The 16,458-nt window shown below is 36.6% G+C and overlaps 2 protein-coding genes across 12 annotated transcripts in view; one reads left to right on the top strand and one right to left on the bottom strand.

The window, feature by feature from the left end:
* Nucleotides 1–16,458, bottom strand: part of CCIN (calicin) — a 399,321-nt gene that overhangs the window by 237,950 nt on the left and 144,913 nt on the right. The window lies entirely within an intron of this gene.
* The window catches only part of RNF38 (ring finger protein 38), a 123,593-nt gene that overhangs the window by 102,283 nt on the left and 4,852 nt on the right, over nucleotides 1–16,458 (top strand). For all 11 annotated transcript variants that reach the window (XM_082468656.1, XM_082468659.1, XM_082468660.1 and 8 more), the window contains 7 exons: nucleotides 5,467–5,634; nucleotides 6,855–7,025; nucleotides 9,124–9,285; nucleotides 9,782–9,888; nucleotides 11,237–11,321; nucleotides 14,650–14,771; nucleotides 16,343–16,442. In XM_082468656.1, coding sequence (XP_082324782.1) covers nucleotides 5,467–5,634; nucleotides 6,855–7,025; nucleotides 9,124–9,285; nucleotides 9,782–9,888; nucleotides 11,237–11,321; nucleotides 14,650–14,771; nucleotides 16,343–16,442 — 915 coding nt within the window. The remainder of the gene's footprint in view (nucleotides 1–5,466; nucleotides 5,635–6,854; nucleotides 7,026–9,123; nucleotides 9,286–9,781; nucleotides 9,889–11,236; nucleotides 11,322–14,649; nucleotides 14,772–16,342; nucleotides 16,443–16,458) is intronic.

Here is a 16,458-nt window from a genome sequence, read left to right on the forward strand (position 1 = left end):
TGCCTCCATTCTATTTCCGAGGTTCTGAATCTTCTTTACTGTCATTACTCTGAATTCTTTTTCAAGTAGATTGCCTGTTTCCTCTTCATTTATTTGGTCTTATAGGTTTTTACCTTGCTCCTTCATCTGTGACATATTTTTTTGCGTCCTCTCTCTCTCTTTTTTTTTTTAATGAATGGGATTGTGATCCTGTCTTAATGGTTGTTTGGCCTGAGGCTTCTAACACTGCGGTTTGTAGGCTGTTGGGTAGAGCTGGGTCTTGGTGCTGAGATGAGGAACTCTGTGAGACCTCACTCTGATGCATGTTCCCTGGGATCTGAGGTTCTCTGCTAGTCCAGTGGTTTGGACTCAGAGCTCCCACCGCAGGAGCTTCAGCCCGACCCCAGGCTTGTGAACCAAGATCCCGCAAGCCGCCTGGGGCATGGTGGTGGGGGTGGGAACCACAACAATAACAAAGTAAAAAATAAAATTAGACGAGGAAACTGACAGATATGTTAGGAAGAATATAAAAATAAAAATATAGATGAATCAACAACTGGAAGGTACATCAGTACCACAGTAGTAAAAAGGAGGGGGGAAAAGGAAAAAAAGGTGGGGGGAGGCCTTGGCTGTGGAGGGCGGGGCCTAAGCAAGGGCGAGGTTTGGGCAGTGGGTGGGGCCAATGCTCAGGACCCACAGGGCTGGAAAAGGCCCTGGGGGCTGTGGGGGGTGGGGCTTAGGCTCGAGGAACAGAAAGGACCCAGGTGTGCCCCCCACCTCTGGTCTCAGAGGGCAGGGGATCTCACCTGGGAGCCCAGCAGGCTTCCTGGGCTCGAGTGGGTGGGGCAAACTCCCTCCCACCTCTCCTGCTCCTCTGGTCTGGGAGGGCCCCTCCCGCCTGCCTCTCCTGATTTCCACGGCCTGGATGGGGCCTTGGAGGGCAGGGGACCTGCCTGGGAGCTCAGCAGTCTCCCTGGCCCGCATGGGCCAGGCGATTGCCCTCTGCTTCTCTCATGCTCTTCCCGTAGAGTCCCTCCCACCTGCCTCTCCTGATCTCCCCGGCCTCAGGGGCACTGATCCTGTCTGGCCTCCACTTCTCCTCCCCACTCAGTCCCCCTACATCCTACTAGTTCACTTTGGGGTTCCTCCCATCTCCTTGGGCGTCAGAGTCCCCCACCAGTGGCCGGCAGGTGCCCTAGTTGTGGGGAGATGCTAGCTCCACATATTCCCACACAGCCATCTTCTATGTTTGTTGCACATAACCTATTTCAAACAGCATAATTAATGGTAAAACTTTGAGTGCTTTGAGTGTTGTCTTTTAGAAATAAGTTCTGAAATATTTATGAAGTGATAGGTTCCTGGGATTTGCTTTAGCAAAGTACAGGAAAGGGAGAAGTTGATGGGAGTGGATTGGATATATGGTTTTGTGGTTTTGGAGGCTATGTGCTAGATATGGGGGTTCATTATACTGGTATTGAGCATATTTGAAATTCTCCATAATAAGTATGCAAATAAGAAAGTAAAATTGAAAAATCAAAATAATATGAAGTTAAGAATCTTAAAAGATGTTCAAGTCCTCTATGTAGAAGATTACAAAACTGTCTAAATACTAAAAGATTTGGCTTGAAAGAGCCAAATTTGTAAAAACTGTCTGCTTTCAAAACCTGACGTACAGGGTGTGTAGAATTAGTGTACTCCCAAGCAAATTTCCAGTAAGTTTTTTGATGTAACTTGAGAAGCTGATTCTGCAACTTCTATGGCATTTTAAAGGACCTGGGATTATCCAGAGCAGGGAAAAGCAAAGTATTGCTGGCTGTTTTTGTAGAGTTTTATTGGAATACAACTATGCTTATTTATTTATCTGTCATTTGTGGCTGCTTTTTGCAGGGACCAGGATGGCCCACAAGCTTAAAGTATTTACTTTTCTGGCCCTTTATGAAATAGTTGGCCAACTAATGCTCTGGTCTAGAATCTCTAAGGCCACTTGGTCCTCAAAGTATGTCTTGGATCAGCTGATCAGCAGCAGCAGCATCACCTAGACATTTGTTAAAATTGCAAATTCTCAGACTATACAATAGACTTACTAGGTAAGGGATCCAGCAATCTCTTTTAACCCAGGTGATTCTAATGCACACTACAATTAAGAGAACCTCTGGTGTATAATTCTGAAGTAGAACAAGGTGGGTAGAGTAGCTCTTCCAATTATTAGGACTAATTATAAAGCTGTATGAAGGTATTTTTGCCAGAATAATTAAATATGCTAGTGAAATAGAATATAAAGCCCAGAGATAAACTAACAGGTTTAAGAATACTTTATATGTGATATATAACTGCAGATGAGTTGGGAGAAGACAGAATTTTTAATAAATGATGCTGGGACAATTAGATATCCAAATGAAAACATGAAAGTGGATCCTTTATCTCATACCATCCACAAATGTCAGTTCCAGGTAGATTAAAGACGTAAATGTTAATGGCAATATAAGCTTTTAAGAAAGTAAAATGGGAATGGCTTCATGACCTTAAGTAGGGAAGGCTTTCTTTAAGACATAGGAAAAGCACTAACTATACAGAGAACTGTTGATAAATTAAAGAACTTGTGTTCATTGTGAGGAATAGACTTAAACATATATTTTGGTCACTTAATTTTTGGCAAAAATGCCAAGGGAATTCGAGGAGAGAAAGGAAGGTCTTTTTCAGTAATGGTGTGGAAACAACTGGATATCTATGTGGATAAATTTGAACCTTGGCTTCTACTTCATATAGTACACAAAAATAAAGTTGGTTTCTAGATTTAAATGTGAAAGATAAAGAAAATAAAAGAGATGTCTTCATAAGGTAGGCAAAGATTTCTTAAACAGGATATATAAAGTACTAGCTGCTTGATAAAACACCAACATACTGGATTTCATTAAAATAAAAAATTTCTGCTCATCCAAAAGACAGTATTTTAAACGTGAAAAAGCAAGCCACTGTCTGGAAGAAAATATTCACAATACTATTTCTGAGAAAGGACTAGAATCCAGAACATTAAAAAAAATTTTGTATACATATCCATTAAAATCAGATCTAAGATAGGTGCCTGTGAGCATCATTTTTGAAGGTTCTTCATTAGTAATGCAGAAAGACAAGAGTAAATAATTGTGTTGAGTCTTAGCAAATATAGTTGTATACATAGAAAAGGAGATTCTAATTTTTTTTAATATTTATTTATTTATTTATTTTTGGCTGTGTTGGGTCTTCATTTCTGTGCGAGGGCTTTCTCTAGTTGCGGCAAGCAGGGGCCACTCTTCATCGCGGTGCACGGGCCTCTCACCATCACGGGCTCTCTTATTGCGGAGCACAGGCTCCAGACGCGCAGGCTCAGTAGTTGTGGCTCACGGGCCTAGTCGCTCCGCGGCATGTGGGATCCTCCCAGACCAGGGCCCGAACCCATGTGCCCCGCACTGGCAGGCAGACTCTCAACCGCTGCGCCACCAGGGAAGCCCGGAGATTCTAATTTTTAAAAGTACTAGAATTAAAAAATTGGATAACATTGTTAGATTCGAGAAACATAAAATTAGTAACTTTTCTCATTACTAGCACTTAACCAATTTGACGTGGGGACTTCCCTGGCGATCCAGTGGTTAAGACTCGGAGCTTCCACTGCAGGGGACAAGTGTTTGATCCCTGGTCAGGGGACTAAGATCCCGCATGCCGTGTGGTATGGCCAAAAAAGAAAAAGAAAGAAGAAAAAAGGCAATTTGACATGGAAATAGAGAAAAATAACCTATCAGCAATATAACAAATTCTACAAACTTAAAAAAGAATTTTGAGGAATAAATTTAATAAGAATAATATAATCTTTATGAAGAAAGCTAATTTCTTGAAGGTACAGTACTGTAGTATTGAACATGTAATGACATGATATTCCAATGAAAAGCTGTAGTATAAAATTATGTCCTTTGTAAAATAACATTTAATACAATTAATATAAATTAGGATTCCAGTGGGTTTTGAAACTGGATAAAATTACTTGAGGTTATTTACATAAGAATAAATGTGTGAAAATGGCCCAAAAGTAAAATGAAAAGAAAGTATGGTAATGAGAAGAATTTGTCTTACTAGATACTAACTTTTCTAATAAGATACTAGAATTGACACAGCACAAATATGGCAGAAAATAGATCCAGGTATGTTTGGGAAGTTATTGACGGAAAAAAGATGTATTTCAGTTTAGAGGAAAAGGGAGGGTTTATTTACCATTAAACAAAGGGTTTAACAGAAGATAAAACAGACTGGGAAAATATTTTTGTTACACATATCTAATTAGAAAGCCAAACTATAATGTTAATGAACAGCCTTGTAGAAAGTGGGCAGTGAGCAGAGGATATAGATTATTTACATAAATCTGTAATGGTTAATAAACATATTAAAAGATGTTCAACCTTTCTAATCAGAGAAATGCAAATTTAAAGGAAGCCGGTTGTGATACTGTTTTTTTAACCTCCCCCATTCTTCTAGTAGGTAAGCATGCTTGTAATGCAAATGCATCTACCTGGAATGGAGGTGCTGGGAGTCCTATTGTTACTGTTGGGATTGTGACTTAATCCATCCAGACTTTTGCTAAAGGTTAAAATACATTTACCCCTTTACCCAGTCACCCCTATGAAATAAATGAAACTAATATGTAAGGATATATGTTCAGTGACATTTTTTATGGTTGTATTTGAATTGGTAAAAAGAGTGAATACAACTTGAATGTCCATTAGTATATAAATGATAGGACTGTGTTAAAGTGATGAGTGTACTTGAAATATCTTGTTAGTGTCAAAAAGAATGAATTGCTTTCAATTTCCTTGAAGAGATATCTACAATATTAATTGAAAAAAGTAAGTTGCAGGGTAATATTTCTGTTAAGAACAAAACCAAACATGACAATAGTTAATGGGTAATCATGCTCGCATATGTTTATATACTCATGGAGAATGATGTGGGAGAACACATTATTAATATTGATTTCTTCCAGATAGGTAGGGTGGGAATAAAACTGGCCAGGAGAGAAGGAAATTATTTAACTTTTTAAAAATACTATCAATACTTTACATTGTTTCACTAGTTGCAATTAAACAAAAGTTTTTTTTTCTGTTGAATGTGACCAGGTTATTAGAAGATATGTTTCATTTTTCCAAATGTCCTCTTTAGAAAAGTTTTCTGCTCTTTAGATCAGGCTAGAAGAGTTAATATAGCAATTCATTATTCTCCTGGACTTTTTAAGTCTTTTTGAGGGAAGACTTTAGACCCAGGTCACTGGGTATCATATAGTACTCTTGAAACAGTCACCTTTTTTTTCTTTTGACGAGAATATTTTGGTTGAAACTGTAGTACATTGTGAAAATATGTGCAGTGAAGAGGAGAATCAATAAATGCCCAGATCTTAATTTTTAATAGTTGATGTTTTATCCAAACAGTTATAAGTTCTAATGTTCTGTTTTTCTTTCCTAATAGCTCCATCAGGGCACTGTTCCTGTTTCTTACACAGTAACAACAGTGGCACCACATGGGATTCCCCTCTGCACAGGCCAGCACATCCCTGCTTGCAGTACACAGCAGGTCCCAGGATGCTCTGTGGTTTTCAGTGGACAGCACCTCCCTGTTTGTAGTGTGCCTCCTCCAGTAAGTCTGTGCAGTCCTTCTGTAGAGTGGCTAAATGTGTTACATAAGCAAAACCTGAGAGACTTGTACCTTTTCACTTTCAAGTAAAAAAGGCAGTTTTATTGCAACAGAAATCTCAATAGCACCTGTACAGTAACAGTTTAATAAAATTAGCTTTAAAACTTCATATGTTTTTACATTAATTAAATTACACATATTTTAATATCCTTTGAAGGTCAAAGCATGTTCCTCACATATCAGCACTTTATCATTAAACCTTGATAAAGATTGGGCTTGGGGTTTTAACATAGGATATTGGACTGGTTAGTAATAAAGTCTCAGAGACTTTAGTGATCAACATTAATAGTCTCAGCACTTACTGGGTTTTAACAGGCACTTTGAATACTTGGTCTTACTTATTCCTCACTATAGGAAGCCTGATGAAACTGAAAATGACTTGCTTAGTATCAGAGAGAAAATTAGCTTGAGAAAACGGGGGTTCACGCTCACTTCTTTCTGCCTCTTACAAGCTATGCTTTATCCTTTACCAGCCCCCAGTCTAGCCTCCTTATTTCAAAAATGAGGTTGCTGAAAACCAGAGGATTTAAATGACTTGCTGAAGGTCAATAATGTCTTCAAAGTAAATCACTTTGCTAAATCTTAATATAATCCTAATATCCCTGTTTGAATTTGAGATTAAAACAAACACATACATACAAACACCAACACCAATTTAACAGATTAATTTACCCATGCTTGGTTTCTCAGTAATAGATTGTAGAACCAGTGTTCTAAATCAGCAGACTAAAATATTGAGAGACCATAAAGCATTTAGTTGTGAGTTGGGCTCTTAGAAATAAAAAAATCTACAAGATTGAAAAGGAGAGCTTCTTGGAAAGTAGTAATATCTGCTATATTTTAAACCAAGTGGAAAGAGATTCCTCTTCTTTGCAGCACTTTCCCTCCATTTCATAGGTGTTACAAAAGCTTAAGTAAGAGGTAGGTGTTTTGACTGATTCATAAGAACTATATAAGATCCAGAATAACTACTAGTTACCATTATTTTACTAACAGATGCAAAAATACACTAGTATTTCATTGTTAATATAGGCTATTAAAACATTTTGGTATGATTTTTGGGAGGGATATGGCAATAGCATTTCAATCTCACTGTATAGGTTTTTTAAAAATTAATTATATATTCTAATACTTTTAACAAAAAATAATGATTTCTCTTACAGATGCTTCAAGCGTGTTCAGTTCAGCACTTACCAGTACCATACGCTGCGTTTCCACCCCTTATTTCTAGCGATCCATTTCTTTTACATCCTCCTCACCTTTCTCCCCATCATCCTCCTCATTTGCCACCTCCAGGCCAGTTTGTCCCTTTTCAAACACAGCAGTCACGATCGGTAGGTATCTCTACTCTTATATCTTTAACTTTCACAGAATGTTTAGACCTAAAAGACAGATTAATTCAGTAGATGTAAGTTGTTACCATTTAAAAATTATAACTTAGGCACTTCTCTGGTTCTTGAAAGAATTAAGGAATCCCCACTGATACAAATATATATAGATATAATTTACCTAGAATTATCTTGGCTTCTTAAGTTTTTCTAGTTATTTTATATGTTACTTATCTAATCATATTTGTCCTTTCGTATCTGCAGTCCTTTGGGTAGTAAATCTAAAAAAAAATACAGTCTGGTTTTTCCTTTCATGTGTTTCTAAAATGGAAAATGAAAATATTATAAAATTATTTATACTTGTTAGAATAATATTTATATTCATTTAGGCAAGTAAAGTAATCCTTTGAACCGCAATTGTTTTTTCCAAAGGCTGGTTTTCTACTGTGTTTTGATGAAAAGTAGATGAGATAGTCTTAATATAGTTAACTCTGTCCTGGGGCTGGAATATAGCTGAGAGGCATATTATTTCACGGGGCTGGAAGAGGTAAGCACTGTATCAGTGGAAGGAAGGACACAGGAAGAAGACCCCATTGTTTTTTTGGACAGGCCAAGTTGAACATTTGAACCATCAGGCATTAAGGGAGAACAGGGGAAAAGAACATATAGAAATGGTTAGAGTGGAACTGGAGTGGAAATGGTTGGCCCTGTGAAAGGAGCTTGACGGTCACTCTAGCAGAGCCTGACCATCCTTTACTTAGGATTTATGCACCATGCTTGGTCTCAGGCAGAGGTGAGAGGTGAGGTTACCTGGCTAATCTGAAAAGTTCAAGTTACTCCTACCAAAAAATCTTTTATTAGAATCAGGACAGGATTCATGCCAGGATGTTCCTTAGGAAGCTTTTCCCATACCTGGGAATTCAAGGTTAAAACTAAATTTAGCCATCATACAAGCATACATAAGCTTCCAAAGTAAAGTGTTAGCAGTTACTTGTATTTGAATACTGTGTTGCCATTTTCTAACTGTGGAAAGAAGTTAGACTAACATTTAAGAATATATGTTCCCAAGAGAATCAAAATGAAAACATTATCCCCAAAATGTCCTAATAGCCAAAAAGTGGAAACAGTCCAAAAGTCCATTAACTGATGAATGGATAAAGCATGGCATATCTATACAGTTGATTATTATTCAACTATAAAAAGGAATGAAGTACTGATACACAAACTACACAAACACAAGATGGATGAACCTTGAAAACATTATGCTAAGTGAAAGGAGCCAGATACAAGGGCACATACTTGAAAGGAGCCAGATACAAGGGCACATACTTGAAAGGAGCCAGATACAAGGGCACATACTGTGTGATTCCACATATATGAAATGTCCAGAATAAGCAAATCTATAGCAAATGTGCTTTGCATAGCACTGTGTGCTTTTTGAGCATTGTCTCAGTGTTCACAACACACTTTTGAAGTAGGCTGTGAACATATCAGTTCTATAGATGACAGTATTGAGGTTCAGATTAAGTAATTTATATAAAAGCCACATGGCTCATTAGTTGCAGCACCAAGAGTTTGTCTAATGCCAAAGCCTGTAAGCTTTCTACTATAGTGTACAGCCTGCTGTGTTCTATTCCATTTAGCCTTATTTAGTTCTCATTTGCAATATGTACTGTGTTTGATTTCATCTGTTAAAGGTTGTGTCTGAAAATCTGATGTAGGTCAGTGTGCCATGACTAAAGTAATTTTAACTTTCATATAATTGGCTTACTACATGACTTTTTGTCTTTCCTTCTATCATTTTTTAGAGAACGTTCAAATAGTGAAAGAAATGTATCCTTTAGTGGATAGTGGAAATGTTTCCTTTAGTGGATAGTGGAAATGTTTAATAACATGTTTGAGAGATTTTCTTACTGAAATTCAGTTAAAGGCAGTAAGATTTTACTATAGGCTATATGTCCATATGTATGAATTTAGATTGATGTAAACATCAAGAAATGCATGACCTTAAAGATGTCTTTTGGGGTTTTTGATTTTTGTTGTTTTAAAGCACAATCTGTCTAAATATTGGAAGTATATTAGTTTGCTTTTTCCCACCCCTCAGCCTCTGCAAAGGATAGAAAACGAAGTGGAACTCTTAGGAGAACATCTTCCTGTAGGAGGTTTTACTTACCCGCCATCAGCCCATCCCCCAACATTGCCTCCATCAGCTCCTTTGCAGTTCTTAACACATGATCCTTTGCATCAGGAGGTTTCCTTTGGAGTAGTAAGTTTTCATTCATTGTTATTAATTTATTACTTGATTACTTGTTTTGAGTTCTGTTTCTTTTTTTTTTTTTTTTAATATTTATTTATTTATTTGGCTGCGCCAGGTCTTAGTTGCAGCATGCGGGATCTTTAGTTGTGGCATGTGGGATCTAGTTCCCTGACAAGGGATGGAACCCAGGCCCCCTGCATTGGGAGCACGAAGTCTTAACCACTGGACAACCAGGGAAGCCCCTCGAGTTCTGTTTCAGTATAACTCTACATGTTTAGAGTTTTAAATGTATTCTTGCAGTCAGTTGGAAAATTATATTTAGTACACCTAAGTGTATGTTTTAAACAAGCTGTCACATCTGTGTTAACATTTAAGAAATATTAAATACCACTTGAACAGTAAATAACTTCCTAGGTTTTTAAAAAAGAAGAGACTTTATTCGACAGCTTAAAAAGTTGTGAACGTAGAATGATCTTAAATTGTTTTACCATTTTTTTCTCTACAGTCTTATCCTCCATTTATGCCTCGGAGGCTCACAGGACGTAGTAGATATCGATCCCAGCAGCCAATACCACCTCCCCCTTATCATCCCAGCTTACTGCCATATGTGTTGTAAGTTCTGTCTTTCTTATTTTAATGAGTTCTGAATTTTGACATCCTTGAGATTCTCTTTCCTTTATGAATATTTCTGTGTAGTATATATTTAATTTAGAGTGTGTTAGATATTTGTTTTTATTTAATGTTAAGAGGTTGGGGTGGGGGGGACCATTTAAGGGTGAAAGAAAGAGCAAGGACAAGGTAGAAGTTGGGGGGCGTGGGGGAGAAATTTGTGAGCCAGAAGATAGGTTTAACAAATCAAAAGATAGAGAAGTTTAAATTTTTTGCATCTTTTACAGCTGGCATCACTTGCTACCTTCTTTTGGTTATCTAGCATTTGATGCTGCTACTTCTCTCAGAGGAAGAGGGAGAAAGAAGTTGTATTTGTGCCTTAGAAATACTCTTCTAGGATTAAGTTTGTAACAGAAACACCCGTGGCTTAAATATGACAGTTCTTTATTTCTTTCTCATGTAATTAAAGTCTAGAAGTAGGCAGTTCAAACATGGTTTGTTAGCTCCGTAACCCTGAGGAATGGTTCTACTATCTTCAAAATTTTATGGCTTCCTCTGCATGATATAAGATGACTCCTCAGGCTCTAACCATTACATCCACATTCCAGCTAGCAAAAATGAAGATGGATCTCTCTGCCTACCTGCCTCCTTCCAAGGATACTTCCTAGAAGTTCCAGAATCCTATGATTCCTGCCTACATCCCATTGGCCAGAATTTAGTCTCATGTCTGTAACTACCTTCTAGGAAGGCTGGGGAATGTTGTCTCTATACCAGAGGGCCATGTGCCTATATCATACTATTTCGATAACTGTAGCTTTATTGTAAGTCTTAAAATCAGATGGTATAAGTCTCCCAACTTCGTTCTTAAACTGATTTTATTTAAAGTCTTTGGCATGTCCATATAAATTTTAAAATCAGCAATCAGTTTATACTTTAAAAAAGCTGGGATTTTGGTAGGGATTACATGAAATCTGTAGGTGAGTTTTGGAAGAGAATTGACGTCTTTAACAGTATTGAGTCTTCTGGCCTACTTATATGGTATATTTCTCTATTCATCTTTTAAAATTTATCCTAGCAGTATTTTTACAGTTTATATTATACAGGTCTTGCACATGTTTAGTTAAATTCATCCATAATGTTTCATGTTTTTTTATGCTGTTGTGAATGGTATTTTTTTAATGTCAGTTTTTAATTGTTTATTACTAGTGAAGTCAGTTTCTTTAAAAGGTTGTCACTGATCAACACTGACCATTCTTTATCCATTTAGCACTGGCCTTGTCCTTCTCATCCTGTTCATTGAAATAATGTATTAATGCATTATCAATGCTTGTGTTGCTTATTTTCATTGCAGATCAATGCTTCCAGTGCCACCTGCAGTGGGCCCAACTTTCAGTTTCGAATTGGATGTGGAAGATGGAGAAGTAGAAAATTATGAGGTTAGTAGGTGAAATGTGAATTAATTTGGGGAATTTTGTATGCATAAAAATATTGTGCTACTCAACTCATTGATCTAATTAAACATTTATTAGGTAAATCCATTGTATATTTCAAGATACAAATGTGTCAAAAATACTGTTCATCCTTAAAGATATTTCAGCATGTACCACACAGTTATGATAACAAGATAGACTTTGGTGCTCTATTAGAATTACATACAATTCCTGTGAAAGAATGTAAATGAGAAAATGGTGAATTATGAGTGGATGTTCTGAAACCATGCAAGTTCTGAACTCTGGGAACTGCAAATAGAAAAGAGTACATCTTGAAAGACATTTTAACACTAGAATCAACAGGATTTGATCATTGAATGGTTTGTGGTAGTGTCAGGGTTGTGAGTGGGAAGGTTGCAAGAGAAGATGCTTTGCAAAAGGACTACAATAGCTTGTGCAGAAGGCAAACTCAAAGATGATGGGGCAAATAGACAATGTTGACATTGTTATATTATTTGAGGTTAGGAATAGGACAGACAGTTTAAGGGTTGGAAGGCACATTTGGATTTGGAAATGTTGAATATGAGTGACTGTGTGACTTTGTTTTGGTACTGCCTTACCCCAGCCTCACTCTATTTATGAGTCTCTATGCAATGTGAATACTGGAACAGGGTTTTTTTTGTTGTTCATTTTTTTAGGTGAATTGAACCTGGGAGCAGGGAGGAAAGACACACATACGCAAACACAGTCTTGCAGCACCTTTTTTTTTTTTTTTTTTTTTTTTAATGCATGTGGAAGAGATCAGGCCAAATGCTATCTATATCCTTATAAAATGCCATTATATTACTTTCTGCATATACAGTCACACTGCAGTGTCCTTTGGATTGCATTCTCAGATTTCTTGAGAAAGGGACTATAATAATTTCCTGTTTCTACACTGTTTATGCTAGTTTTGTACAGAGTAGTAAGAAAAGGAGTTGGTTATCCTTCAGGCATTCTGTATTAAAATTAAGTCATGTTGCTGAAAAGGACAGCTCTTTGTTAAACAAATCATATACGTATCAGTGAAAAAAAAACAGTGATACCATCCTAGTATAAGAAAAATATTTTGTGTTTGGCATTAGAGTACCTTTTTTTTTTTTAATTTTAATTTTTATCTTTTGGCCCCGCCATGTGGCAACGGGATCTTAGTTCCCTGACCAGGGATCAAACCTGCGCCCCTGCAGTGGAAGCACGGAGTCTTAACCACTGGACTGCCAGGGAAGTCCCAGGAGTCCCTTTCTAAATTGTATTTTGGGTTGACTATGTTTAATCTTCTGCAAAGGCATACTTTAATCCAGTCAATAGTCTCGTTTGCTTTTCTGGTTTTGTCTCATAGTATACATGCCTACAACACACCCTAGTCCAGAGTACTCACCATTTTTTGAGTCTGCGCTATACATCCTTGCTTCAGTGCCTTTATTCCCCTTGATTCTTCTGCTTAAGAACTTTTCCCCCTTCCTGCACATGGCCATCTTTCAAGAACCAGTTAAAAACCTGCTACCTCTGTGAAAGGCATTTCTAGCCCATTCCCAGGTCTATGTGAGTCTCTCCCTCCTTTTTGATCTCATAGGTCTTATAAAACAATACATACTAATCATGTCCTTCCTTCAGTTGTCTTGCTTTCAGATCATGTAGGTTTGTTGAGGGCTCAATTATCATTACATTCTCCATCCAATAAGGGCTTAAAATAATGGTCATAAATTATATTACTTGACGTAAGTGTCCTATAGAATATAAAATATAGGTGTAAAAGATATATCACCTCTATCATAAACTTTATGGCTAATTGTAATCAGCATCAATTAAATTTAACAAATTACCATCTACTAGCATTTAGAAGGACTTAGGGGCATGCATGGGGAAGGGGGAGCAATTTATTTAGATGACACAATTCTCCAAATAAAGCTGTACCAAAAGCAGTGTTGCAGCGGCATCATGTTAAAACACACAGTTATCACAGCGTTGATTATTGATATTATGGGAAATTAAATTTATTCCTCTCATTGTCCATCATTATTTCTTTGTTACCTATTCTCTTAACCCTGTGGCAGCCTTAAAAAAATAAAAACGAGGGGAAGCAGCATGCACATGGCTGCCTGATTGTAGGATAAAGCAAATGAGCAATTAGAGCCATTGAAAACTGGGAGAAAGGAGGTACTAGTGTAAAATCAAGCATAATAGCTGCAATGTGTTGAAACGTTTCAACTGTGTTAAAATCCATGAATTCATAAGTGATACTTCAAAAAATAAAAGAAAAAATAAAAGAAAAAATAAACTCATTGGTCTTATCCTGCCTATTTTATATAAATTAAACTACTGAGTATAGTTTAATATGAGGCAGCTGATCAGTGTAGAAGTATTTCATCTAATGAAGAAAGAGTGATAGAATATTACCGTTTTGCCATCTTTAATGAATTAATGGATCTAGGCAGTGTTCCATCAGTGCTAACTAACATAACAACTAGACATGCTGAGCCTTACGATGGAAATAGTAAAATCTTCCAATTTATAGGAAGTACAGGGGACAAGGAAGGAACGTTATTAAACCACACGAGTCAGGGATGGGGAGGTTCAGTCAGCAAAATTCAGACTGCGAATTTCTACAGGCCATTGACCTGGTTTCTTTAACAAATAAAAGAGTAAAAAAAGATACTTGAGACGTCAAGCAGTGGTAACATGGATTTATTTGGATCCTAATTTGAACAAACTATTTCAAAAAGTGTTTTGAAAATAATTGAAACAATCAGAGGTACTTGATAATTAAGGAATTACTAATTCTGGGGGTGTGATGAAGTTAGTGTGATTATATTCTTGTAAAAAGTGTTTTAGTTTTTAGATTGGTGGTGGTTCTCAACCTGGGGACAGTTTTATCCCTTAGAGGCTATTTTGCAACATCTGGAGATATTTTTGTAGAGGCCAGTGTTACTGCTAAACATCCTACAGTGCACAGAAAAACCTCCCACAAAATTTTATCCAGCCCCAAATGTCCAAAATGCTGAGGTTGACAGACTGTCTTAAAGATAACAAACAGAACTATTTCACCAATGAAATACCATGTTTTAGTTTTCTTTCAAAATAATCTGGGGTTTAGGAGTGGACAGTAAAAGATGAAATAAATTAGCTGTGAATTGTTGAGCCTGGGTAATGGGCATATGGAAGTAATTTCTTTATACTATTTCTCTACTTCTGTATGTATTTAAAATTTTTCCATAATAAAGGTAGTTTAAAAAAATATATTTTGGAATATAAAATTTAAAGAAAAATGCAGCTACGTCTCTCTTTCCCTCTGTAGGCCCTGTTAAACCTAGCAGAGCGACTGGGAGAGGCCAAGCCTCGAGGACTAACTAAAGCAGATATTGAACAACTTCCTTCTTACCGGTTCAATCCTAACAACCACCAGTCAGAACAGACTTTGTAAGTATATTTTTCTGACCTCATTCTGTGTTAAATTTCCTTTTCCACCTTTTTGTGAAATAAAAGCTTGGAAGTCAAAGACAACTTGATAAAGATAAGTAGTGACTATTTCATACTCTAGGCCTATGCTGTCCAGTAAGATAGCTGCTAGTCACATGGGGCTATTTAAATTAAATAAAATAAAAGTTAAAATTTTTAGTTGCACTAGCTAGTGATGCTATATCAGAAGATGTAGATGTAGAACATTTCTGTAACCTGAGAAAGTTCTATTGGACAGTGTTGTTTTGGATTTTTAGGTGGCCTAGAAATCTTAAGGTTTTAAATTTAAACACTAGAATTATATTAGATTGAAAAGTTTCATACCTGTAAAATTTGAGGGTTTTACCTGAAGATTCTCCTTATTATAGTATCTTTTTTAATAGCGACTCTGCGAGATACAATTCACATTTAAAGTGTATAATCCAGTGGTTTTTAGTATATTCATAGAATTTTGCAACTCTGAATTTGATTTGCATCATCACAATCAAGTTTACACCACTTTCATCACCCCCAATAGAAACCTCATCTATTAGTAACCACTCCCCATTTCTCCCCAACCCTCTAAACCCTGGCTCAGCCCCTTACTGTATCACTTCATTCCTAATTGGCTATACCATTTTACATTCCCACCAGCAGTGTATAGAAGTTTTCACTTTTTCCACATCCTCACCAACTCTTGTTACTCTCTGTCTTTTGATTCTAGCCATCCTAGTGGGAGTGAAGTGGTATCTCACTGAGGTTTTGATTTCCATTTCCCAGATGGCTAGTGATGTTGAGCTCTTTTACTATACTTATTGACCATTTATATATTGACCACTTATATATCTTTAGAGAAATGTGTATTCACATTCTTTGTCCATTTTTTAATTGGGTTGTCTTTATTGAGTTGTAGAAGTTATTTGTATATTATACATATAAGTCCTTGTAAGATTTATGATTTTCAAAAATATCTTCCATTCTGTGAGTTAGTTGTCTTTTCACTTTATAGATTGACATCTTTAGAAGCACTTTTTTTTTAATGGATGAAGTTCAGTTTATCTGCGTTTTCTGGTTGGTGTTTCTTGTGCTTTTGATACCATCTCTAAGAAACCATTGCCTATTCCAAGGTCATGAAGATTTACTCCTGTGTTTCCTTCTAAACGTTTAATAGTTTTTAGCTTTTACATTTAGGCTTTTCATTTTTTAGTTAATTTTCGTATATTGTGTGAGGTAGGGGTCCAACTTCATTCTTTTGCATATGGGTATCCGGCTGTTCCAACACCATTTGTTGAATATAATAGTATCTTCAGTATTAAAGTTGTCTTGGATGTTAAGCCAGGAATTTTCTTGATGATCTCTCACTCAGTAAAACAAAGCACTCCTACTAAATTTCTTAATATCATGCTTTTTTTGAGGTATTGATAGATTATTTTGTTTTAAAATTTAAATATTTTGATAAGTGAGATGGTAAGTGGTTTTGTAGGCTTCGACATTTGTAACAAAATAGAAACCACTTGGTTTTACGGTTAAACAATCTTTTTGCTTTATTTTAGGTGTGTAGTATGCATGTGTGATTTTGAGTCAAGGCAGCTACTTAGAGTTTTACCCTGTAACCACGAGTTCCATGCCAAGTGTGTCGACAAATGGCTTAAGGTAAAATGATGGCATC

This window comes from Balaenoptera physalus (genome assembly GCF_965194825.1).
Source record: "Balaenoptera physalus genome assembly, chromosome: 7".
NCBI lineage: Eukaryota > Metazoa > Chordata > Mammalia > Artiodactyla > Balaenopteridae > Balaenoptera > Balaenoptera physalus.